Raw genomic sequence first — 24,892 nt, forward strand, 5'->3', positions numbered from 1 at the left:
GACGAGATGCCGCATCTGATACCGGCAGTTGTTTCTGTGTCATCTCGAGGCGATCGATGCCTGCCTGCATTGATCGGCTTCAACCCCGGTTTTCGGCTCCATTCGCCTTTTGACCAAGCTAGTAAGCCTTGACGAGAGCCCGACGTCGTATCGACGTTACGATCCCATCTCAGCCAGCCGCCCTACCGCCTCTCCTTCGTCTCTCTCAACACAATGTCGGCTGCTGCCACATCCAGGCGGATCAGGAACTCTGTGATCCAATCTTGGGAGCCGACCGCGAGGATCGCCCCCACCTGACAGTTCGGCTATGACCACTAGTTCGATTCATCTCAATCCCTTGCCGTTGCACCTGTCCTGTACCTGTCAGGGCCGGCGCGATTCAGACACCAGCATCAAGATAACTAATGACAAGGACTGTTATAATGCAGTTTGCAATGCGACCTCGCTAACTTAGCGATGCCGGCTCCAGTTCTTTCAAGTCGACAATGGCAGCTCCGGCGAGGCTCCAGGTACGCACCAATCACGGCGCTACCCGTTCGCTATACAGTCTCCATTGCCTACGCGGAACAACTCCGTTCACCTTGGTACCTCGGCGTTGCATCGTGGATTCCTAGAGGCATTAATGCCAGTTCGGTGAGTCCTTGAAGGCACTAGGCAAGACCGAAGTGCACCTGATCGGCCCTCAGTACCATGAGTAGCATGGCCTTTGAGGCACCACTTCTCCTCAGGGTTCTTGTGCTTGTGACCATACGTCTTGTCAAGTGACGTTGCTGTTTGCGAAAACGGATATAAGCGCAGCCTGACATGTAAACCTTGTAACCCAATTCAGTTTCCCTGACATGCTCGATGAGACAGACGACGTCAACGCTAGAGCCTGACAAGATAGGCATGTCGTGATTTAGTTGGTGGAACCAATGGCCTGATCGCGATGAAGCTATGTCACAGGTAAACTCGGGGCAATCGTTCAAGTTGTCCATGGCCAAGGTCAAGAAACATGGACAAGCCAGATACGTTAGCGTCGAGCGAGTCAAGTAGCTGGTGCTGTCAACCTGGTCCCCCATCGCTATGCGAAGCGAACTCCTCGAAATAGCAAGGAGTCCGCTTCCGCTCTCATGACCCCAGGAGCGACAAGGCTTCTCGCGTGGAAATGGTGAAGAAACCAGTGGCCCGTGCCTGGACGGATCTGATGGAGTTGGGTGTGTGCTAGGTTCCGGGATGTGCTGTTTGTTGAACATGGAATTTCTCTCAGGTGAGGTCCGTAGTAGCGTCATTGTCGGTAATTGGCAAGGGGAGGTTACTGTAAATGGTATTAGAGTTGGCCAACAGGCTTTGGGCTTGGTGGTTACGAGGCCACGTTCTCAGCCATGGCAGAACCGTTGGTACCACACTGTCAAATGTCAATAAGCGGTCTTAGCCACTCTACTCGTCCCTATTCTCTTCTTGGGCTTTTTGGCTGCTCCTTGGCCTATGAAACTCTGACGTAAAAACCTCGAACGTGCAACAGCAGCGTTGTGAATGCACGCAAGCTGAAGCGGGCCCCTGGCTGAACGTGCCAGATTTCAGTCAGAGGGTTCAAGCTGGCTAATGGTCTGATCCGAGTCCCCGTTTCAACGGTTGCTTCCGATTGGCGTGAGCAGGTGTGGCACGTGGCAGCCATTGTTAAATCGACCATTGTTTTGAGCTGGTCTCAGGTCAGATCATGGGAGGGACGACGGTAGGGCCAGAGAAGCGTAGGGCAGGACACGACAGGGCAGGGCAGGGCTGGGTGACGTACAGACAGCAAGCAAGCAAGCACTTTGGTCGAGGAGTGTGTGCGCTGTGCTCTTCGATCAAGAAGCTTGGCCAGGCTCAGATCTGACCATGCAAACATATTTGCTTCTTTCCACGATTGGCGACGTCTGGCCGCATCCATACCCATGGCCGATGCATACAAGATTAAGCCAGCCAGAGCCGGATGGTCCGTCACCGCAAGATCCATATCCATGCGAGGGTGCATTGACAAAAGCCTCTGCTGAATCTGACGGCAGATCAAAGCCGTCCTGACTGTCATTTTTTGGGCACGGTTGCAACAGTAAAGTAAGAAACGAATTGCCGTCAAGACTTGATTGGCGACTCTTGGAGGGCGATCCTTGCAGACCAGACCAGACCAGACCAGACGAGGAGGGATGGATGAGCGGTCGGTCAGTCAGTGGTGTGGCCTGTGTGGGTGGCAGGGTCATGGTTGCAGGAGGTCGTCTTGCCGTCCGTCAACGACTGCTGAATGTTGTCAAGGTGGCCTGAGGCAGTCATGGCAATTGGCTCCTTCCCCCATCTTGATTGAGTTTCTGACCTTCTCAATCTATGCCAAGGTCGCGATTGGGTATTCCAATCCAAATAGTATCAAAAGCCACCCAGAGTATATTTTGCTTTGCGGCGTATGTGCAGATTACAAAAACGGTCGGGCTTGTCATACGGAATGAGCTATCACAACTCCCGGACGTTGTCCTTGGTGTTGCTGGACCGGCATTGATTCGCTGCAGACAAACCGTTGCTGGCACCATGCTTCTGGCGCTAGTCTGAGGTAGCCTTCGGAGTCTTTTTTCTTTCGTAGGTACGTAGTCTAGGTTGTATGCGAGCAACAGTCGTCGGCGGAGGCGGACTCCTCAGTCGTGAGCTTGCTGCAATGCAGTCTTGTAGTTCGACTGAACTGCATTGCAAACACTCACATGGACGCGCAGCTCTCCCTAATTGCCGGTCAAAGCGTCCTATACGGCTGCCACGTTGCCCAGCAGAAATGAGAGATTGCTGCCCAGGAATGGAGATGGCTTGCGATCCATTCATCCATCCATTCATGTATGTGATGATGCATTAGGGTACTAGGGTTGAAGATTTCCAGGTGCAGATTACGGAGTGGACTTGAATATCAGAGCAGCCACGCGACACCGTCTGCCCGGTGGTAACGGCCAAGGACGCCAGCGGGACCTATCAGACCCCCGAGAGCGACATTCCAAGGGCCTCATGTGCAAGACATCTGCCCATCTCTTGAGCCCGCCTTATGCGCGTTGAAAGAGGTAGTCTGCTTGAATCTGTAGACCGCTCCAACTCGGTGGTCCACTAGATACTTGCTGTACAGGCTGTACGATGAAGCAGATGAACTCGTGTGCTGTATCTCGCCAGCCACACGATGGAGGAGGAGTCCACTGGAAACTGGAGATGAACCAGCGCCACATCTCCAGTATTACCTTGACCGAGCAGGGCTTTCACGCATCACCGCACTCACTCCTGCGCCAGCATTTGGATCCATCCATGGCCCCTACATCTCCAACAGCAGGTGTCATAGTGTGTAATGCGTAGGTACTGTACCCGTGCTCGCCCTCCTGCTTGATCAAGAGAGTGAGCCTCCATCGCACTAGCGCGCCGGATGTAGGTGCAAAATTCCCGCAGCGCGCGCCCTGGCTCAACCTGCCTGGCAACTGGGACGTAGCAGGCGCCTCGTCTCGTGTCTTACAGGGTCGAGAGCCAAACATCAACGGAGACGTCCTTCGCCGAGGCGGTGAGGACAGGCATCACGATGGATGCTGCTCGCTCCGGACGGGGCGGTTCGGTTCCTCCAGGCTCTTCCAAGGCAACGTCGAGCGTTGGATCGTATGATCAGCAAGCCCAACACTTATCATGGGCTCGCCAATCTAGTTAGCATGTCCCTCCTAGCATGATCTCTGCGTGTAATCCGTCAAGAGCCCCTCACCGCGGATGCAACACTAGAGGAGGAGATGTCATCTCTGAAGAAGCGATTCCCCGGGGAGCCATGCTTAGCCGCAGCGCGCAGCGTTTGGGGAAGCAGTGGGAAGAGAGAAGGTTGGGCGGATGAGGTGGGTTGCGCCCGCGCCCGCGCCGCCGCCGCGAGCCTCACGGGTGCCGGATGATCAGCAACCGCATTTTCTGGATTGGACCTGGAAATGTCGGAGAAAGAATTCGACGTTTGTTTGGCCTCGAATCAAGCCTCGTCGACGACAACTAGGTAGGGACAGAAAAGTGTGTGGGGACCAGTAGCAGCGAAGCCCAGTCCAGCCCAGCCAGAAATACATGTAATGCACCGGCGTTGGTTTCACCCGTTGCCAACCACCCCCCAAGTTCTAAACTCTAATCCAGGATAAGGCGTCTATCACCATCTCCTTATGGCGTTGGTGCGGTCGGCATTATTGGCAACCATCCATGGTTTTGGTAACCTGCGACGCCATTCCGGCCCGTAATGGACGTGGCTTTGGCTCGAGCCGTCGACAACTTCGTCATGTTTGAATCAGAGAATCTCGCATCCCGGTGAGGCACAGCAAAAGGAGTTGAACCATGCCCTAATCGTTCGAGCCTGGGGTAAAGGGGAGAGGGATCTCGATATTATGGGCCTGGCTGGACCTGGCTGGGTTGAATCGGTTGATGCGATGCGATGCGATGCTGCGCTGTGAAGTCCCTCTGTACTGTGCTGCTGGGCTGCTCGTCCAGGCGGCTGCATCGGCGTCAGGGGACGGGAGAGGGCTGTGCATGCATCATGGCCTGATCGACCGTAGGGCCAACGGCCATGGATGAGGTTGATATGGGATGCTTGCCCTCTCCAAGGGTACCTGGGTATATTATTCATCATTTGATCATCTGGGGCATAGATCAAGGTTACACTGAGCAGCTTCCATCATCAACTTTGACCCTCAGCTCTCATGGTAAAATGCGACATGTCAGCTGTCCGTCCTGGCTGCGCGTCACTCAGACCTGATAACCGAATTTTGCCAAAGAGCTGGCATGGCATGGCAGCCCGTAACGTAAAGCCCTCTTCTCCCCATCAAATCAACCTCGGGGCTGCTGTGTTGGCTGGAGGATGTGGAGGCGGCGTTTGAAACGTCGGGGTCTGGAAGTCCTTCAGGGCAGGCCATCCAGCAAATCGGGGCTAGCGGAAGGCAGGGGGCTTCCCGCACCAGCAGGATCCTTGGATCATCCACCTGGGATGCGACCTGCGGCGGATGCTCTTTCACGCACAACATCCAACTTTGGAATCGATACTATCGAAAGTTTGCAATCTTAATAAAAAACAGACATGAGGTGAAGTGAGGTGCTGTGCGGTGAGACTTTTGGTGTTGTGTGTGCGCTTGCGTGTGTGTGTGTGTGTGTGTGTGTTGTGTTACCAAGGACAGCAATAAAGAGGCATTAGGGTTTCCTCCGTCCAAGAGGCGTCTACCTGCGGTAAGCGGCACGCGGAAAATTGCAACAGGGGATCGCCCGGAGCCCAGTCGAGGCCCCCCTCCCAAGCTTGCCTTGTGGCTCTGAAGCCCTTGCCATGCCCTGTTGAGCCTGGAGCCCGGAGCATGGGCTTGCTTGGGGGGTAAGGGTCAAGCGGGTGACGGTGGGAAAAGAGCCGAAGTCAGGAACGGCATGGTGACAATCGGCCGGGACGGACCAGGGTGTTGGCTGTGGGTGGTGGGGAAACACCGCTCAGCAGGCTCAAGTGGCATCGTGGTTTATCCTGCTAAGGACGACGAGCACGTAGACTCTGCGTCATGGCTCGAAATAGATGCCATATAGTGGTCAATGGTTCTACACGGCTTGCTGCGAGTCCGACTCCTGTCTGATATTGACGCTGTATCAGGTCGACTCGGCGTACCTCGTGTGCCTCGAGTGGCCCCTACCTCCCTAAGCACTTGCAAAAGGCTATTCTGGATGTCCCGGGCTCGATCCCGTTTCCTCTTCAGGCTCCTGCTCGAGCCAGAATGGGATGCTGATGAGACGGAACGAGGCACTCACTCGCGGATGACATGAGCGCCCTGGACCGGCACGAGCCTAACCAAGGTCAGTCTGGCAAGTGTTGGTGTTAGGTTGGTCGACCCGACCCCGCCGTCTGGTTTGACTCCCGCCTTGTCCAACGTGCAAGGTGCCGCCTAGACGTCGTTGGGTCGCCGCCAACAGCTGTCAAAGAGAGTTGTTTGAGTCAAGCTGCGATGGCATTGTTCTGGCCGGCGAGTCGATGGAGCGGGAAGCTCAATGGAGAGCAACAATGGGAGGACGGCTGACTAACAGGCACACTCCTGCTCGAAGAAGCAGGCACAGCACAGCAGCACAAGGACGGCATAGGGGAATGTGGGGGAGGAGAGCTGAGATTATCCACCTCGAGCGTCACCGCAAAGGAGACTGCAGGTACAGACAGTAGTACATTTGCTCATCAGTCGTAAGAGTGAGGTACATTCATACATACGTGCCCGCCTCCAGCCAGCCAGGTCCAGCTGCCTGCTCTACCGTGTAATACCGTTTGCCACCTCTCTTGTGCACATCTCATCTCGTGCAGTCTCTCATCGGCTCTGGGCCGCCCTGCCCTGCCCTGCCCTGCCCTGGGCTCCGGTGAACTGGTCCCATCATGGGCCATCTCCAAAAAAGCACAACCTACGGTACGTACCGCGCGCCATGGCTGAGGCGCCCGTGGATCCATGGAAAAGTCCATCCCCACTTGGCGTTGGCGCGCTCAACCTCACCCCAGCCCCGACGCTATCCCAAGCCCGCTCGTTCACACCCATAACTCCACATTTTCACACGCCCATTAATGAGAGTGAGAGAATGAGAGAGCGCATCTTGCTTGCACGCCCACCCTCGCAAGGGCTAGATCTCTCTCCCCAGCTAATACCTCACTTTGGACTGCAGGCAGACGCAGCGCAGCCAGCAGACGCAGTACGGGCATTAGACAGCTTCCAACAGGCATCACGACGGTGGATTCTGCGGGCACTTTGGGGCAAAAGCGGATCGCCGCCGCCGCCGCCTCATCGTCTGTCTGCGTCTGCTTCTGCTTGGAAGTGAGGTGCTCTCTTCTGCTTCTTCTCTGCTGGTGGTCGCGCCGGGGAAGTAAGATGGCTCAACCGTCATGCTTCTTTTCTCGTCCGTTCTCTTCAAATCTCTTGCTCTCCCGTCATGAGCTAGCTAGCGCACATCTGATGCATGCAGTCGGCTCGTCTTCTCAGCCTTCTACGCATCACCTACGCGCACTTGGCGGGATCCGCTAATTGATCCCTTGCCTTGCAAGACGCCCTCGTCTCGTCGTAGGTCGTTCTCATCGTCCGTCGACACCCTTCCCTTGGCACCCTCGTTCGCTCGCTCGACACCACCCTCGACGCCATTAGGCTCCTCGGCTCCTGGTCCCCTGTCCCGGTCTCAACGTCGTCGACAAACGCACTGTGTCTCTGCCAAAAAAAAAAATCTCCCCTCTGCGCTGCGTGCTTTAACTTGCTTGGTGCTATCATTGGAAACGCCCAATGGTTGCGTCGCAATGCTCGCGGTGATGGGGCGGCCCCTAACACCTAAACAAGACACCACAGGCCTCGCTCACACTATCGTGGCCCGCACTACACCACCTTGGACCATCGCTTCGTACTCTCGCCCATTCGTCTTGACGCACTACCTACCTACTCCAGCTCTTAGCTCACCCGGGCACTCTGCGCCGCCATCGATATGTTCGATACCTCCTCGTCTCAGTCCGCTGTTAGTGCCCGCCCCGTTCTCCATCCTGCCCGTCCATCCCATCCCATGGGTCCATGCCCACATATCGTTTCCTGGCCCCTGATGCATCTCTTCATCTCACTCACCTGTTTCTCCATCAGCCTCCCTCCCTCTCGCGCAAACTTCCTTCTCTCCCTCCTCCTCCATCTCCCCAAATCCTCGCCCATGACCATCTTGTCCCCCCTCCCCCCCGTTGCCGAATGAGCCCCACTGACGCCCGCCATTGCAGGGGCCCCTTGGTTCTTCTTGATCTCCTGCGTGGTTCCTTGCTGGTCCCGGTGCATGCCATGCCATGCTCGCCGCACACCTATAACTAAGTGCGATTTGCGACATCGTGGGCGTTCGCTGCTTGCCGCCTGGTCTTGTCTTTCACCTCCCCCGTCCACTCTGTCATTTGGCATCTGCATGGTCCTGGTCGTGGGCTGCTGCTGATATCAAAGCACTCCCTCCACTGCCCTTACCCAGCGGGACCTCGTCTTGTCCCCGGCCCAGAACAAGCTGGCCGTTTATTGATATCTTGCCGACCCCCCCGTCTCTCAGTCCGGATACCTGACTCGACTCGCCTCAACTAGACACCACACCTGACTTGACCCAGGCCTACCCATCTCAACCTCTCGAACTCATAACAGCTCGTTTGGCCAATCTCATCCCTTGGACAAGGCCCTGTTCACTTGGCGCATACCGCGTCACCTTCTTGTCCATCTCAAACCCCAATCTTTGTTTCTATCCTTGACCTCGGCTTCGTCCCACCCGAGTTGCCGTCACATAAGGCTCTTGTTCCCAGCGATTGTGTCTTATAGACCCAAGACAGAGCTGTTTCTATTCATCATCTCCATACGCCGGTTCGACCGCACACTCCTTAGCTCTATCAAGCCAATCGTCCTCGAGACAACATCCGACTCGCCTACAAGGGCATAACACAGTCGTATAGAACGAACTGTGGTTCGCTTCACATCAACACGGTTACCGCTGCAGGCTTCGCCCTCTCGTATCTCCCACCGACCCCAGCTGATCTACGAGGTCTTCATCTGTCTGTGTTTTTCGTTGCGGAGTCCCCCGATCCTTCGTCTGGAACAACCTGGACCTGGACAGGAGTACCAGCTCGGACCACGCGCAAGGCTCAGCACCTCTTCCGATCCTTTCCCCGGCCCCAGCCAAATCTCTTCCCGATCCACTAGGCCTGGATCTGCCTGCATTAACACGCCTTATTAAGTTGAGCTGCCAGTTTCCGCGCTTTGCGTCTCCCCCATCTGCCTCTTTCATATCTTCAGTCACACGTTGGACACGCCACCGAAACTCGATATACAGAAGATTCCTTCACTTGCGAACCGCTTGACGCATATTCCTTGGATACCCATTTCGTCTTGATTCTCATCTTTTCGAGTATTCAACTAAACTGCTCTTCTACCAACACCGCCCTACCTCACGGCCTTTCGCGCTAATCGTGCTTTTAATTTCGCCTAAGAGTCAACTACTTGGTTGTGACTCTATCTCCAGATCCGAACAAGACTTGATATCCTTTCGGAAACTGCAGCAATTTGTCATCGAGCCAGCCAATCTTAGCATGCTGTGATTAGGTGGTGGCTTGCATTTTACTGTACCCAACAACCACCGACATCATCGGCGCAACGCCCCTCGTCATCACCGAGACCACCACGAAGACAACATGGAGCTGATGGAACTGGTTGAAAACGAGCCTACCGCTCGTCCCTTTCAGTGCGATTGGCAATCATGCACCAAAGTACTTGAGCACTCCCTGAGACTCATATTCGACTAAGCTGACACTTGCCACTAGAGCTTTAATCGCAAATCCGATTTGCAGAGGCACTACCGCATACATACCAATGAGCGACCTTATTCGTGTTCTATCCCCGGTTGCGGGAAGAGCTTCATTCAACGGAGTGCCTTGACCGTTCACATCCGAACTCACACTGGAGAGAAGCCACACCAGTGTCAGCATATTGGATGCGGAAAACGATTCTCAGATGTACGTATAATTAGGGCTTACACCTTAACCACACTAACTGGCCATGACAGTCCTCGAGTCTCGCTCGTCACCGACGGATTCACACTGGAAAGCGTCCTTACAAGTGCGCTCATGACGGATGCTCTAAGAGGCAGGTTGAGACACAGATGTTTTTTATCCCCTTTGCTAACTCGCATTCCAGCTTCTGCAGAAAGACGACGATGGTCAAGCACCAGCGTCGATCGCACCAACAAGGGATGAACCCCAACGATATCCTGGACGATTGCTCCTCAGACTCGGATGATGACGAGCCTCCGTCCACTCCCCAGCACTCTGGGATGACCTGGTCCCCTCAGGATATGGTTCCCATGAACCAAGGGATCCCGCATGGCTCATTGCATCGCTCGGCTTCTTATGCCGACTTTGAGCAACAAGTCCATGGACAGCATCTTCAGCAGCAATACGGTGGCCGACAAGGCCTTCCTCCTCACGTTCCCCACGAGTTCCATGGACCGACCATGCCTGACCATCATGCGGGCGTTCAGATGGTTCATCGTCCCACGAATATGCCACGCCAGGCATACTATGTAACTGAGCAAGGAAACCCTGGTGTTGCTACCATGACGAGTGCCGTTCAGCCTCATTATCAACTCCCTCAGCAGGTGGAGCGACCTCCCATGGACATACCATATCCGGCCTCAGGAATTGCGACCTCGATTCAGAGCAGCCCTAGTGCCTTCTCTGCCACCTCGGTTCCTAGCCCAATGATCCCGGAGGGCTTCTACGCGCATCAACCTGGAAACCCACCAGCCTATAGCGCGGCGGATTCCCAGCCGGCTATCATTCAGTACCACCAACCTATCCAACATCCCATGAGCCAGTCTCAGCCGCCTGTGACTTCCCAGGCACCGCAGATCCAGGCTCCACCGGCTGACCACTATCCCCAACCGCCTGCTCAACCACAACACGAGCAGTGGGCTCATTACGACCCGCCGATTGAAGTGACGACTATTGGACAGTTGCCGGCCTACGGAACTGGAGTTTACGATATCTACGGACCGAAGATCGAGTTCGATGACCCGACAATGCAGCTACCAAGCAGCAGGCTCGCGAGCCTGTGATCGACTCAAGCTTCGAAACCGTTTCATGTTTAACGAATATTCCCTTGGATGACCATGCTCCAGATCGTCGTTTTGTTCACGACGATAACTTGTAACACCATAATCATACCCGGGCTGGACCACGCAACGATTCTCCTATCATTGATTTGATTCTTGTTCTTTTGAAGAGAATATACCCATCAGGACTTTTAGGACCTGACATGAACGGGCTTGAGAGCCTGTTGAACAAAGTCCATTGGCATTTCCCCTAGACCGCATGAAAGATACTATACCCAACTCGAGAGCATCTATTGGCGTTCTAGTCTAGCCTCATCCTGAGCGAACTCACGGGCTACTCTTCACCCCTTTTTGCGACTTTTATTCTTTTTCTGTTTGAGCGCAGCAAGCGTGATATCTGAGTCACATACGATGGGTTGTTTCCCATCAACTCAGTCTCACTATCTAATGGTTCTCTGGGATCTTTGCTGTTCTTGAGCATTTTTTTTTTACAGTCTGTTGCAGTTTGTTTGAGTTGATTTGCATTTCAAGTTCTTGCCGTTCCGGCATGAGATGACGCTGATACCCTCCAAAAAGTTGTGTCGATGTTGGATCAGGCGTACAGTTTATTCCCAGACAGAGGGTGGCGGAAGGGTGGTGGCAAGGGGGTATATAGGAGGGATTCGGTGCCATCTAGAAGACCACTTCTTCAGCGCTGACAACGGCATGTCGAGCTTGGATTCACGGACACGATCATGAGTGACGATGGGTGGGATGGAAGGAAAGACGGGAACGTGAAGGAACAAAAAGAGTTGAGCGTTCACACGAGACGAGGCCTGGGTTTCTGATAATTTGCTGCACAGAGCGCAGTAGAGGGGAAGACAGCTACCATATATACAACGCGTAGTTTGATGTTTTGGCCCTTAAATTCTTGACTATTCTGAGTAAACATTTTGGCGAGTTGTTGTCTGTCTGTCCCTTTGATAATGGCACTCTGCCTCCAACTTACACTCAAAAAACAATAGACCATTCTAGAATCAAACAGGGGTTCAGTTGTGAACCCAGACCAATCCAATGGCAACAACCTCAAATGACCTCACCGGAATCGGCGGTCGGAACATCTGGCGGCCGAGCGGAGATGACTCAGCAGCAGCCCAGAATGGGAAAGGTCGCCTCGTGATGCCGAACTGCGGACGAGAGTGGCAAGCAAACCAGACTCCCCAACAATTACCAACCGACATACCGATGATGGTTGTGCGCAATTCATCACGATGAATGCGGCCCGGTAGATTATTCTTCTCGTGTCTTTGATCAGACGTACGAAACAAACCCCACGTCCCACCTGCTTGTCCCGGGAGCCGTTGAAACATTGCAACCGACAGGACAGCCAGCCGAAACTATACCTGGACGTCATCGAACCGCTCCGACCGACCGTTCTTTGATCAATAGTCTTGAATCATCATTCTTTGGGGCATACTAGGCTCCTCAAACATCTCATCATGGCTTACAACGCCATGGTGCTGCCGGTGAGTGCCTGCGGAGTTTGCGGATTTGACATGGCGGCGGACGGCGCTGACGAATGCGTCAGAACATGGCAGCAGCCACTACAGAACTATGGCCCTCAATCGCAAACACTGTGATGGTTCCGTGGAGAGGATCGACTTCTCCTCTCACTCGCCGGTTTCCCTCATCCAAGGACAACGTCGAACAGTCTGTCGCAAGGACCAAGGCCGCTGAGCCTCAACACGTAAGTCGCAGCCTGGGTCGCGTGCTCATGAGTTTAAGCTAACTGCCGGCGCAGGCCGCCGAAACCCAGCTTCCCGACTTTCTTCGACGAGTGAACTTTGGCTCCCTTGCCTCGCGCGCAGGATCCGATGCGATGAAGCCGACTACTGCACAAACCACCATCTCCAGTCTAGGCCGGGTAGGCCTCCGGGCGTCCAACCCCATTCTGCGACATCCCTACTTTCAACCCCGTGCTGCGTCGTCTCCTTCGATCATCCGTCCGTTTATGCGATCGTCCCCCGGTATCTTGTCATCTTCTCGTGGTATCTCAACTTTTGGTGCTCTGAACACTCAGCGACGAGGATTCGGAAGTTCTAACGGAATTTCTCGCAACCAACTCGCGACTCTTGAGGAATCTGCCAACCGAAACCCCGGCAATGCGAATGCGCAAAATGCTTTCTATCAACTTCTTCTCCGAGCCAACATGCCTGCTATTCTCGTTGAGCGATACCAGTCTGGACGATTCGCGACTAACCCCGCAACTGACGATGCCTACCGAAAGGCTCTTGCCCTGCTTGGGGCCAGTGCTTCCTCGGCTGCTAACCCGACTGTGGCTTCTACCGGAAACAACCAGTGGCCTACCTTTGAGCATGCTGTGGCCAACGCTGCTGCGGCCGGGTCTGGAGTCGCCCCCAACGCCATGGGTGGCAAGGGTGAGCCCATTCACGTCATTGTTCAGGAGTCTACCCGATCTGTCATCTTCCGCTGGTTCAAGTTTCTCGCCGTTTTCGTTGTCATCACCTACCTCTGTTTCGCCGCCGTGACGATCGTGATCGAGACGCTCAGCACTTATCGTCGCGGACCTGGTGCCAAGCAGGATTCTGAAGTCAAGGCCGAAAAGCAAACCACCCGATTCAGCGATGTCCACGGCTGTGATGAAGCCAAGGAAGAGCTTCAGGAGGTTGTCGAGTTCCTCAAGAACCCTGAGAAGTTCAGTGACCTTGGTGCCAAGTTACCCAAGGGTGTTCTCCTAGTTGGCCCTCCCGGTACCGGAAAGACGCTTCTTGCTAGAGCTGTTGCTGGTGAAGCCGGTGTTCCCTTCTTCTACATGTCTGGTAGTGAGTTTGATGAGATCTTTGTGGGTGTCGGAGCTAAGCGAGTTCGCGAGCTCTTCACCGCTGCCAAGTCCAAGTCTCCCGCCATTGTCTTCATTGATGAGCTTGACGCCATTGGAGGCAAGCGAAACCCAAGAGACCAGGCTCACGCCAAGCAAACTCTGAACCAGCTGCTCACCGAATTGGATGGATTCGACCAGGACACCAAGATTATCATTATTGGAGCCACTAACCTGCCCACGATGCTCGACAAGGCCCTTACTCGCCCCGGACGTTTTGACCGTCATGTTAATGTTGAACTTCCCGATGTTCGTGGCCGAATTGCGATTCTCAAGCACCACGCGAAGAAGATCAAGGTTTCTCCTGATGTTGACTTGGAGGCTGTCGCTGCCCGTTGCCCTGGTCGATCCGGAGCTGAGCTTGAGAACATGCTCAATGTCGCAGCTCTCCGAGCAAGCCGAGCCAAGGCCACGATGGTTTCAAAGCAGGACATGGACTGGGCGTTCGACCGCGTGACGATGGGTTCCGAGCGCAAGTCGATGATTGTTACGGAAAAGGAGAAGGAAATGACGGCGTACCATGAGGCCGGCCACGCTCTTGTCCAGCTCTTCGACAAGGAAAGCTCCAGCACCCTGTACAAGGTGACGATTCTCCCCAAGGGTCCTTCTCTGGGTCACACGGCACAACTTCCTCAGATGGACAAGTACTCTTACACTGCTGCTGAATACATGTCCAACATCCGAGTGTTGCTCGGAGGCAAGATGGCTGAGGAGATGCGATATGGTGACGACAAGGTTACGTCAGGTGTTTCATCGGTAAGAAATCTCTATCAGGCTTTTGGATGAGTTGAACTAACTTTAAGTCTGTAGGATTTGGAGCGAGCAACTGATCTCAGTTTCATGATGGTGACCCTTTTTGGCATGTCGAGTGCTCTAGGCCCTGTCGAATATGGCAGGAGATACGAGAATCTCAGCTCAGTGACCAAGGCAGCAATCGAGGGCGAGGTCGAAAAGACATTGAGAAAGTCATACGAGGATGTCAGACACCTGCTCACAGAGAAGCGGAAGGAGCTGGACTTGTTGGCCAAGGCTCTCGTTAAGTACGAGACGCTGGACAAGTCTGAAGTGGAGAAGGTGATCCGGGGCGAGTCCCTCCCCGGCCGGGTGGTGGCACCCAAGGGGCCCATAACGCTACCCATCCCACAAGAGACGCCTACACCCCCAGGCCTGGGCGGTGTTGGCCAACCTCAACCTCCGGAGACACCGGCACCCCCAGCGGCGGCGGAGACATCCGATACCAACAGCTGAGCGGTTTAATCAGCAACTAAAGCATGCCAGGGCCGAGGAGAGAGTTGACGGCCCTGGTGAGTTTGCACCACGATAGTAGATGGGCAAACACGCAAAAAGAAACGAGCGGCGATCCAACTCGAGGACATGTGTTCATGGCGAGCATAGAATGGAATTGGGTGGATTGCGCTCGCGAGACATATTCGAGAGTGGGATTCATGAAGCGAGGGCAAATTTGGCCTAATGAATGGGCGCCCAGCGAATGATTTTCTATGAGGAGGAGGGACAGCGATTTGCACACCGAGTTGGAAGTTGGGCGGCGCTGATGAGGCGATAGCCATGAATGAGCAAAGCAGCCCTAATGCAGGATGCGAATCTTTGGCATAGGCCCGTGTAGTATGGATAATCCCTCTCGATCATATGCCTCAATTGTAATTTTACTTTGTATGATGCAAAGCTTGTGACGTCTGGTTGTGAAGGAGGCGAGATATGATGAAGAGCCTAAGCATCTCCTATTTCCTGTTTGGTCCAAGTGCAATGTTTACCTAAGATACCTATCAAAAGACATATGCCGGAGATAAGTAGAAGCCGATAACAAGGAAGTAGCAGGACAAAAAGAGGCAACAGCAGTGGGGGATTCCAAGGCGACCGTCTTTGCGAGCTCGAATGACGAATGCGGGGCAAGCATTCCATTCCATTGCTTATAAACCCCCTCCTTCACTCACTCGCCAACTCAACCTTGGATAACATCAAGAAAGAGCTTGAACAAGTCAGGATATACTCAATTGACAGACTGTTGGCCATTTGTAGCATCGGACGATAGAGAGATTGGATAGAAGACTTCACTACACTACCGCCATCATGACCAAGGTTCTACTCACTGGTAAGTCGAGACCCCCAACGGATGATTTCCACGATTCTAACATGTGTGTATAGGTGGCTCAGGCTTCATTGCCGGTACGTGATACCTACCTCTCAACTAGAGATACAAGGATATCCCCCGTGAACCTCTCCTAACCCATCTCACAGCCCACATCCTCGACCAACTCCTCGAAAAAGATTACACCGTCGTCACCACCGTCCGCTCCGAGTCCAAGGCCCAAAAGATCCGCGACGCCCATCCGGAAAAGGCCGCCGACGGCAAGCTAGAGGTGGTCATCGTGCCGGACATTGCTCAGCCGGGGGCGTTTGACGAGGTGGCCAAGACACCTAACATCAATGCCGTGTTGCACACTGCGAGCCCCTTTCACTTTAATATCAGTGAGTAACCTTTAACCAGTAGAGTGAGGCACGAGCTGATGTGGTGTAGCTGATCCCAAGAAGGATCTGGTTGATCCCGCTGTTATTGGCACGACGGGTATTCTCAAGGCCCTACACGCCTCAGCGCCATCTGTCAAGCGTGTCGTCATCACGTCGTCGTTTGCCTCAATCCTAGACGAGGACAAGTTTACTGACCCTTCAACCACCTTTACCGAGGCGAGCTGGAACCCAGTCACCGTCAACGACATCTCACGATCCCCTGCGACTGCTTACCGCGCCTCAAAGACTCTTGCCGAGCGTGCGGCCTGGAACTTTGTCACTGCCGAGAAGCCCTCTTTTGATCTGGTGACTGTGTGTCCACCTCTCGTCCTCGGTCCTGTCTCAAAGTACCTCGCTACTCTGGAGAGCATCAACACATCCAACGAACGTGTCGTGAGCCTGCTCCGCGGCGGTTGGAAGGATAGCATCCCCCCATGCACACCCGTACCTCTCTGGATCGACGTCCGAGATGCCGCCCGCGCTCACGTCCGCGGTCTAGAGAACCCCGAAGCCGGTGGAAAGCGACTCTTTGCCACAGCTGGCTGGTTCTCCCACCGCGAGTTTGTCGACGCTGTGCAGCGCAACTTTCCCGAGTTTGCAGACAAGCTGCCCGGGCCCGATGTCAAGGGGGGCGAGCTCCCGCCAAAGGACCAGATCTTCAAGTTCAACGTTGACGAGACAAACAAGATTCTAGGCATCGATTGGATCAAGGTTGATGAGAGTATCATTGACTTGGTCAAGTCGCTGAAGGAGTTGGGTATTTAAAGAGACATGTAGACAAATTAATACAAGTTTTTAAAGACGTGCTACACACTACATAAGGGGTAATTATACTGTAAACTCGTCAAACACACTCATAACGATACATCCATGACGTCTCATAATGTCATGTACTCACTCATCATCACCGTGACCCTTCCCACCCATGCATATTCATGTATGAAACCAAACACCTTTTATCTTCTCTTCACACATTTTTCCCTTCTAGTACCTTCCTCCCAGCCTCTCAAGGTCCGCTTCCTCCATCACCGGGCTACTTACGCTCCTCCCCTTGCCAAGCGACGACCCTGCGATGCCACTCCAGCTTCCCCCGCTGTGCCTCCCGGCGTCTTTGGCGTAGCTCTCCGTCATGTCGCGAAGCTCCCTTGCCTCTGGCGAGAGCACAATATCTTTCGCCAGTTGGTGGGCAGGAGGACAGACTGTCGGACCCTTTCGTGGCGGGCTGGATAGGGGTTTGGTAGGGGTCGATGGTCGGTTAGGAGGCGTGGATGGAAGTGCCCTGGTCGGCGGCGGTCCTGGACTGACGAGTATCTTGAACAATCCCTCACGAGATCGTGGAGGTCGTGGTGGAGAGCCATTTCCATGACCGGGCATCTTTTGAACAGAAGCTGGAGGAGTGACACCGCTGAAACTGGTCGAGCCGTCGTTCTGCCCCCCTTCTGGCGCAGTCATGACAATCATAGGGACAGGAGGAACTTGGTCCGCACTGTAGATCTTGGGTGTTCTCTCATGCCTTGGCGTCAAGTTGCTACTGGTAGGCGAGCAGAGAGGGGATGCAGGAAATCCTCGATGCCTGCTACTGGTCGGCGATAGACTTGGCTCGCTGAGCGGAGGGAGAAACTTGCGCTCCCTAAGCCGCGCTGGCGGTGTCAGGGGCACGCCATCTGCGTCGGTGTGAGAGAGAGTCGGCGAGACGAGGGGAGTAGGTGAGTCTGCAGGGGGAGGTGATGTTGGATGCTTGATGAGCCTGCGGATGTCGTTTCGACGAGACTTTCTCCTCCGAAGGAGACATATGACAAGGAAAATGACAGCTGCTAGAATGGCAACAGACAAGATGGCTATGGTGATCTTGACGCCCAGGGGAAGTCCGGTTTCATCCTTCTTGTCTTGCTCCTTGTTCGAAGGCTCCGAGGTGGTGACTAACGAGGGATCGGTACTAGCGGAATATGTTGTATCGGGCATTGAGCTCTGCGCCGGTGCTGATGTTGAAGTCTCAGAAGCCGTAGACCTTTTCGACGTGGCATCCTCTGAGGTAGATGCCTGAGATGTGCTGGATACACTCTCGAACGCTTCATCCTCGGCTCTATCTGCTGGCTGAGCCTTGTGACAATGAACATCACCTCCGTGAGTAGACTCAGGATCGCAAACGTAGTCTACGTCTGGAGGACCTGGATCTACTATCGAGTGATAGCCGATCCTGATAGCAGTGTCAGCTTCAACTCACTCACAATCTCAAATAAAAGGTATCTTACTCCTGACAGGCGTTGATGAACCAATTCACATTGGCTAGTTGCTCATCAGCACCTCGTGCCCTCAGACCTTCCAGTGTCGCACATACGGTCTCTCCCACGCTCGCCGAGGTTATCGACGCCACAGAGCTGAGAGTCGCAGCAGTAGAGGGCCCTAAAGGACCGATGCTGCTGCTCGCCCCTGTCCCCCAGCGCCTCGCACGCTCGCTCAAATGTCTCATCCTTGGGCAACAGCTCCCGCAGGAACCTCTCCCTACACATGGCGATGCATTGCGGCGGATCCTCAACATCGGCAGCGATGAAGCCCCAGCCGTGGCCACTACTGCATCCTCTCTTCCGGAGTCGACTCGAAGCCTGGCGTGCCATGGGATGTGATTCAAGAGGCAGATAAAGAAGAGTGATGGTTCGGGCCGAACATGCTCTTCGAGGGAAGGGCAATATGGACAGGGAGGTTTCAGCCAGATATGAGTTTGGCAACTCGAAACGACAGAGCAAGAAAGCCGGGACGAACAGTAACCGGAGTAATGTAAACGGAGAAGGGTGGGATGGAAACAGCAAACAGAAAAGACGGGACTCTGCAAGAGGAATGGGGGGAAGGGCTCAAGATGGGTTCATTTTGATAAACGGTCTTCACCCACCAACACCGCTGCTCCCCCCCCTTCTTCTTGTTCGTGAGTCTAGACGCACCAAGCAGAAGCACAAGCAGTGATAGTTCTCACGGCAGGACCGGCAGCATGGACAAGATCAGGCTGGTGTGTCCGTGGCCACCGGCCGTAGGGCGTTACACCGCCCCCCTGCGGTTACCCGCGTCCGACGAGAATAGCCTGGTATGGTAATGAGTGATAGAATGGCCTTGTTCTTCTAGGAGCCTTCCAGCGACGACGCGGATGCCCACGGGTTGCTGAAGAGGAGGGGGGATGCCTGCATGGAAGCGTCCATGGCGGGCTTCAGAACGAGCCGCCCTGCGTAGTCCCGAGAGGCTGCAGCGACGAGGCGGGTCAGCCTTTCGAGGCCTCTGATGTCGTTTGTCTATTGCAGCGCGCGATCAGAGCGCCTCGTTGCGAGTAGCCATGACCAAACGGGAGTCGGTGGTGTGGCTGCCACGATGGGTTTGCACTCTTCTGGCCAGACATATCCGTCATACATTGTCAAAGTTGATACAGTAGGAGGCAAGGTGAGCCGGCAGTATGTCACTACCATGGACCAACTTGGTGTTCACTGTTCAGAGATACTGCCACATCTGTCTGTCTTTGTGTTGGCATATCAGCAACACCAGCTCAGAAACTCTGCCCGATGGGGTATTTCCCCAGTGGTTCCTCAGAGCCCTCGCACAATGGGGGTGCCTAACAAAGGCCTTCTTCTCCCCCAACTTCCCACTCGTTGTGTCGCATGCCCAAGACTCCCATGGCCATTGTTTGGCAGGTCAAGCGAGCAGTCGACCGGGGTCTTGCAGCCTGGTAACCAATAGCAACAGTCCTTTCGCGAACAGTGTTCAGCGCAATTGCTAGGGCTGGGGTGGGAAAACACTGTCTCGTCTCGTGCAGCTTGCCGGCAAATCTTGCAGATCCTGGCTTGAGGCAGACATTTGAGCCTGACGCATTCCGTTTTGCTCTCATTGAGCCTCATTCGTCTTTTCTTTCGACGACAATCATGCCATGTTTTTTGTTTGCTCTTCTCGCTCGAGGCTGGGCCCCATCCTGTTGCGTTGCGTTTGGCGTCGTGTGGTTACACAAAGAGGCCTTCCCCGCCATGCTTCCCGCGCCTGAAGCTGAGTTGATAACGCGCGTCATGGGCTGCAGGATTGCGGTGAGAAGGAGCCAAGAGACGGCTGATTGTATGCCGTCATTTGGAAGCTTATCCAGCCAGTTGCGTCTTGAGGCTCTCGCACGCGTGCCTTGGTTGACGGTCAGCCCAGACGGTATCGTGCAGTTCTCTCCTCTGCTCTGACCTCGCCAGCCCCTTTCTTTCCTGCTGCTACCCTGAATCAATGCTCAGAGACAATCACTTTGTCCATGCATGTTTGTTTGTCAAAAATCTGCAGCACACTTTGCGGTGAAGACCAGAGACACCTCCTAACTCAGCGTAGTGACATGGCAGGTGCATCAAGATGCATGACATCCAACGCTGAGGCTGACTCGGCACAACCCAGTTCGAAAACAGTCGACAACGTGCGCGCAATCACTTACTGATAAATGAATGGGCTTGACATGCCCACCTGAGAGTTGTGCAACGACGCCTCCGCGGCAGGGGTGGACAGGGGACGAACGCCATCGACCTCTCACGGCAGAACTCGGTAGAACTCACGTGGGAGTGTCTTTGAAGTGGTCGAGTCTGGGCAGTAACCCCCAAATAGAAGCCTATTGTCAATGTAACCAACGGACCCGTGAGAGCGATTGGCCGATGCTGGATCCAGGTTGAGGTCCAGCTCAGGGACAGTCTGACAGCCCAGAATACCGCAGCCGGTCGAATTGGGTTGCGCAACCTCGTATTTCAGTTCAAGGCCCTGAGGTCGGCCAACGGGACGATATACATCCCGGCATGGGACAGCGAACCACAGAGTTGTCCATGAGAAGCATTGACCTAGTCATCTTGGAGAGAATCGTCGACGTCATGCTTCGGATTGTTCCATCCCCAGAAGTTTCAAGCATCCGAAAATGGCGACGAGTCAAGCACCAGATAATTTCGGCATCACATCTGCTGCTCCTCGTCACCTTGGTGATGACCCTGTGATAGGCGCAAACGGGTCGTAGTCACATCGTACACGAGCTTGAGATTGTTCCGAAGACACAACAACTCTTCCTTCCCGTCCTCGTCTGATGTGCGCGTTTGGTAGACTTCCGAGATGACGGATTACACACTTCCGCAACAAGGCATCATCTCCTTGACCAAGTGTCACGTCGTCCTCAAAGGACCGATACCGACGACCTGCGGCCCGTCATGCATTAGCCTCGCTGAGGCCTCCTCCTCATCCCGTTTGCTGATAATGCATCCTGAAGAAATGGTCCGTCGACACAGGAACGGTAGCTTGCTCCAAGTTCTTGGGAGGCGGGAAAGAGTCCTTGTCTTGCGCAATCAACAAGTACTCGAGAAGCAAACAATTTGGCTACCGGCAGCCCGATCTGATGCAATCATGCGAGAATGGATCAGGCGTTTGCGCAGCTGACCGCGCAGAAAGGGGTTCGTTTGCCTCGGAGGACGAGAGACTCGACAGATCCCTGATGATGAACCATGATTCTTGATGCTCAGGACGTTATTCCATTGCCTCAGGTTGTTGTTTCCATTCACAACCAAAGGGGAAGGAGAGGCACACGTGACATCAGAGCTTCCCCAGATCCAAATATCCCGAGCCTCGGCTCCGGGGCGGCCCCCTCTTCGCCCCACATTCCCCGGCTTCACCAAGAGCTCTCGGGGTTATGATGAGGGGCCGAGTTGCCATGAAAACCCCATTAATCTATTCATTATAAGTTGATCTTTGTTTTTCTTGTACCATTGCGTGTATTTCATTCATCTCAAAATGTCGGACAAGGCTCAGAAGCGCATCGAGGCCATTGGCAATCAGCTCCTCCCTCCAATCAACAAGGTAGCTCCAGGATCCAGTAAGCTACGCGTCGAGGGCAAGGTCGTCATCATCACAGGTATGTGTTCAACTCTTGGATATTCCACTCATCTCTCACACTGATCTCATAGGCACCAACTCACCATTGGGCATCGGTCGCGCCACCGCCCACCAGTACGCAGAGAGCGGAGCACGCGCCCTGTATCTCTGCGACTTCAATGACACACATCTGGAGACTCATAAACAAGAGATCAACGCCGCATTCCCAAAGGTAGAGGTCCACGTTCGCCAGTTCGATGCCGCGGATGAGTCAAAGGTCAAGGAAGTGGTCCAAGATGCGATTGGACGTTACGGCCGCTTAGACGTCTTCTTTGCCAACGCAGGCGTTGTCGGCAGAACCACATTGTTTACAGAGTTTGGAGATGAGGAGTTCATGTCTATACTCAAGACAAACACTCTAAGGTATGTCTCATCTTACATCTCGACTCCACAGCGGGCATCAGCTTAATGAATCCGTCCAGCGTCTTCCTGGCTGCAAAGCACGCCGCACCGGCCATGCAAAAGACATCTGCCGAGAAGCCCCGGCCTGGAGGCAGCATCATTGGCACGGCTTCCGTCGCCGGCATCCGCTCCAACGCCGGTTCCACTCCCTACTCCGCCTCCAAGGCCGCGGTAGTGTCCCTTGCGCAGACGATATCGTTCCAGCTCGCGGGGACAGGCGTGCGCATCAACGCCATCTGCCCTGGTCTCATCGAAACGGGCATGACGGCCGAGGTCTACCAGGCGGCTAGGGCACGGGGCAACGAGAAGAAGATTGGGCAGCTTAACCCAACCAAGAGAGGTGGCCACGCGGACGAGATTGCCCGGGTCGCCCTCTTCCTGGGTAGTGATGAGAGCAGTTACGTTAACGGACAGGCATGGGCCGTCGACGGAGGATTGAGCGCGGGACATCCCTTTGTGCCAGGAAAGCTAGGCTAGTGAGCAATGTAGTAGACATGCTCAATAATGGCGCCATCGAGATGCAAGATCCAGGAGAGAACCATCTCTTGGACCAAGTGTCAGTCACACCATCGATTGCGAATATCCACAAAGCGTCTTCCATGTCGAGTTGAGGTTGTAGTTTAGTTTACCTTGAACAAGAGAAAAACCGGGACCTGGTCTGGGCTAATCGGTCGAAACACCAATCGAGCCCCGTCCCGACTCAAAGAACAAGCATCCCACCCCCGAACTCTGAAACGCGCAACGACGGAGACCTTGGTGATGAACCCCCTTGCCGTTGTAGCAAGCAAGGAAACATCTGACGGAAACGCGCCCTGGCAAACATCAGCCGCGTCATCCCTCCCACATGCCGATACGCTGAGCGCCGCGTCCCTTCAACTCGAAACCCGTCCATGTTTAACGCCCAGCATCGGGCTTTTTCTCTAGTCCAGTCCGCTAGATCTTCCGCCAAGCAGAGGCTGGTGGATCCTGGCACTGATCGCCAGGGGGTTCATGAGAACAGGGCGACTTGAACGAATCTGGATGAATCCATCCCCAATTCCATGTCGTTGGAGGCTTGTGAGTGAAACCATCCACTTACCATCGGAGCCGGGATTGACGCTGTCAGCGTGTAACACCCACGGCGGCTCCGAATCACGGAACAGGAGTCGTGAGAAACATGTTGATCCCCTGATGTAGAATGTTCAAGTTGATCAGATATAAATGGCCGTCCCTCTGATGTCTTGAACATCTTCTACCATTCTCTTCATCGCCACCTTCACACGCTCTTTTCTTTCAACACTAGACATCCAGTTGCCGGCATCTGTGATCCGTCTCTTACACGATCTTTTCCCCTTTCATTCAAATTTTCAAGTCTCATCTTTCCTTCTTCCATCACAATGGCTGTCCTCTCTCTCATGACATTGGCCTTGGCCTTTTCCTCCCAGGCTATGGCCGCCCCTCGCCCTCGTCCTCAGGGCTTCGGTGATTTCCCCGGAGGTTTCCCCGGCAGCGGACTCGGCGGTGGCATCCCAACTGGTCTGCCCAGCGGCATTGGTGGTGGTGCTGGCGGTCTGCCCACTGACTTGCCCACTGGTATCATCCCTGGTGGTGATTCTGGTAGCCTGCCTACTGGTCTTATCCCCGGTGGCGACGGCGAGTCGCCCGTCCAGACCCCCGGTGCTGGCTTCGGCGGCAACTTCCCCAGCGGCGGTGGTAGCTTCCCCAGCGGTGGCTTCGGTAACTTCCCCGGCAGCGGCAACAGCGACGCCCCTATCCAAACCCCCGGCGCTGGTTTCGGCGGCAGCTTCCCCAGTGGCGGTGGTAGCTTCCCCAGCCGTGGCAGCGGCGATGCCCCTATCCAGACTCCCGGTGCCGGCTTCGGTGGCGGAGACAACTCTATCATCCCTACCGGCGGCTTCGGTGACATTGGTGCCCGTGACGCCGCTCAAACTCCTGGCGCCGGCTTTGACTTCCCTACCGGCGGCAGCGACGGTGGTGACGCTCCTGCTTTCCCAACCCAGACCGGCGGCTTCGGTGGCTTCCCCAGTGGCTTCCCCAGCGGCGATGCTCCCGCTTTCCCTTCTCAGAGCGGAGGTTTCGGTGGCTTCCCCGGATTCGGCGGTCGCCACGGTGGTCGCCACGGTCACCACAGCGGCTCCGAGACCCGAACTCCCGGTGCTGGCTTCGGTGGTTTCCCCGGCGGTGATGCTACCGACGCTCCCGCGCCCACTCTTGTCCCTACCCCCGGTGCCGGTCAGGGTGGCTTCGGTACTGCTCCCGGAGGCAGCATTCCCACCTTCATCGCTACTCCTGGCGCCGGCTTCGGTGGTGCTGAGGGCGCTCCTTCTGGTGCTCCTGGTGCCATCCCTACCTTCAGCGCTGCTCCCGGAAACGGTGCTGGTAACTTCCCCGGCGGTGATGACAACCAGGAGCAGCCCACTGGTGCCAACGACGCTTCCGGTGAGATCCCCACCTTTGCTGCCACTCCCGGAGTCCCTCTCGGCGACAACAACGAGGCCACTGTCGCTCCCTCTGGTTTCCTCACCCAGACCCGACCATCCTTTTAAAAGATCTGTGATTTGGAGAAGTTTTTGACGGGTATTCCTGTCCCAAAGATAG

General features: G+C 54.8%; 6 protein-coding genes across 6 annotated transcripts; 5 read left to right on the forward strand and 1 right to left on the reverse strand.

Annotated features, from left to right (window-relative positions):
- Window positions 1–9,687: 9,687 nt before the first annotated feature.
- Window positions 9,688–10,587, forward strand: NECHADRAFT_74286 (uncharacterized protein; the record flags this gene model as incomplete). Its single annotated transcript, XM_003049619.1, has 1 exon — window positions 9,688–10,587. One exon carries the CDS (start codon window positions 9,688–9,690, stop codon window positions 10,585–10,587), a length of 900 nt encoding a protein of 299 aa, XP_003049665.1.
- Window positions 10,588–11,945: 1,358 nt separating this feature from the next.
- On the forward strand, window positions 11,946–15,145 carry NECHADRAFT_98583 (uncharacterized protein). The gene is made up of 4 exons (XM_003049620.1): window positions 11,946–12,089; window positions 12,152–12,310; window positions 12,365–14,218; window positions 14,273–15,145. The coding sequence occupies exons 1-4, from the start codon at window positions 12,063–12,065 to the stop codon at window positions 14,708–14,710; spliced, it is 2,478 nt and encodes an 825-aa protein (XP_003049666.1). The 5' UTR covers window positions 11,946–12,062; the 3' UTR covers window positions 14,711–15,145.
- Window positions 15,146–15,449: 304 nt separating this feature from the next.
- NECHADRAFT_65266 (uncharacterized protein) lies at window positions 15,450–16,803 on the forward strand. The gene is made up of 4 exons (XM_003049621.1): window positions 15,450–15,572; window positions 15,626–15,646; window positions 15,719–15,949; window positions 15,999–16,803. The coding sequence occupies exons 1-4, from the start codon at window positions 15,551–15,553 to the stop codon at window positions 16,751–16,753; spliced, it is 1,029 nt and encodes a 342-aa protein (XP_003049667.1). The 5' UTR covers window positions 15,450–15,550; the 3' UTR covers window positions 16,754–16,803.
- A 415-nt stretch (window positions 16,804–17,218) lies between these two features.
- NECHADRAFT_25441 (uncharacterized protein) lies at window positions 17,219–18,567 on the reverse strand (the record flags this gene model as incomplete). Its single annotated transcript, XM_003049839.1, has 3 exons — window positions 17,219–18,185; window positions 18,241–18,274; window positions 18,327–18,567. Coding segments are annotated over 3 exons (1,242 nt in total), but the record flags the coding sequence as incomplete, so codon positions are not given.
- Window positions 18,568–21,751: 3,184 nt separating this feature from the next.
- On the forward strand, window positions 21,752–22,771 carry NECHADRAFT_89791 (uncharacterized protein; the record flags this gene model as incomplete). Its single annotated transcript, XM_003049622.1, has 3 exons — window positions 21,752–21,872; window positions 21,925–22,255; window positions 22,315–22,771. The coding sequence occupies 3 exons, from the start codon at window positions 21,752–21,754 to the stop codon at window positions 22,769–22,771; spliced, it is 909 nt and encodes a 302-aa protein (XP_003049668.1).
- Window positions 22,772–23,670: 899 nt separating this feature from the next.
- NECHADRAFT_74291 (uncharacterized protein) lies at window positions 23,671–24,840 on the forward strand (the record flags this gene model as incomplete). The annotated part of the gene is made up of 1 exon (XM_003049623.1): window positions 23,671–24,840. The coding sequence occupies one exon, from the start codon at window positions 23,671–23,673 to the stop codon at window positions 24,838–24,840; it is 1,170 nt and encodes a 389-aa protein (XP_003049669.1).
- Window positions 24,841–24,892: the final 52 nt, after the last annotated feature.

This window comes from Fusarium vanettenii (genome assembly GCF_000151355.1).
Source record: "Fusarium vanettenii 77-13-4 chromosome 1 genomic scaffold NECHAsca_8_chr1_1_0, whole genome shotgun sequence".
NCBI lineage: Eukaryota > Fungi > Ascomycota > Sordariomycetes > Hypocreales > Nectriaceae > Fusarium > Fusarium vanettenii.

Bases quoted from the DNA above. Each gene is read 5' to 3' on its own strand.
- NECHADRAFT_98583 (XM_003049620.1), top strand. From the start codon at position 12,063: ATGGCTTACAACGCCATGGTGCTGCCG. The intron at 12,311-12,364 runs GTAAGTCGCAGC...CTGCCGGCGCAG, and splicing joins AGGCCGCTGAGCCTCAACAC to GCCGCCGAAACCCAGCTTCC. The intron at 14,219-14,272 runs GTAAGAAATCTC...TTAAGTCTGTAG, and splicing joins TTACGTCAGGTGTTTCATCG to GATTTGGAGCGAGCAACTGA.
- NECHADRAFT_65266 (XM_003049621.1), top strand. From the start codon at position 15,551: ATGACCAAGGTTCTACTCACTG. The intron at 15,573-15,625 runs GTAAGTCGAGAC...ATGTGTGTATAG, and splicing joins GACCAAGGTTCTACTCACTG to GTGGCTCAGGCTTCATTGCC. The intron at 15,950-15,998 runs GTGAGTAACCTT...GATGTGGTGTAG, and splicing joins CCCCTTTCACTTTAATATCA to CTGATCCCAAGAAGGATCTG.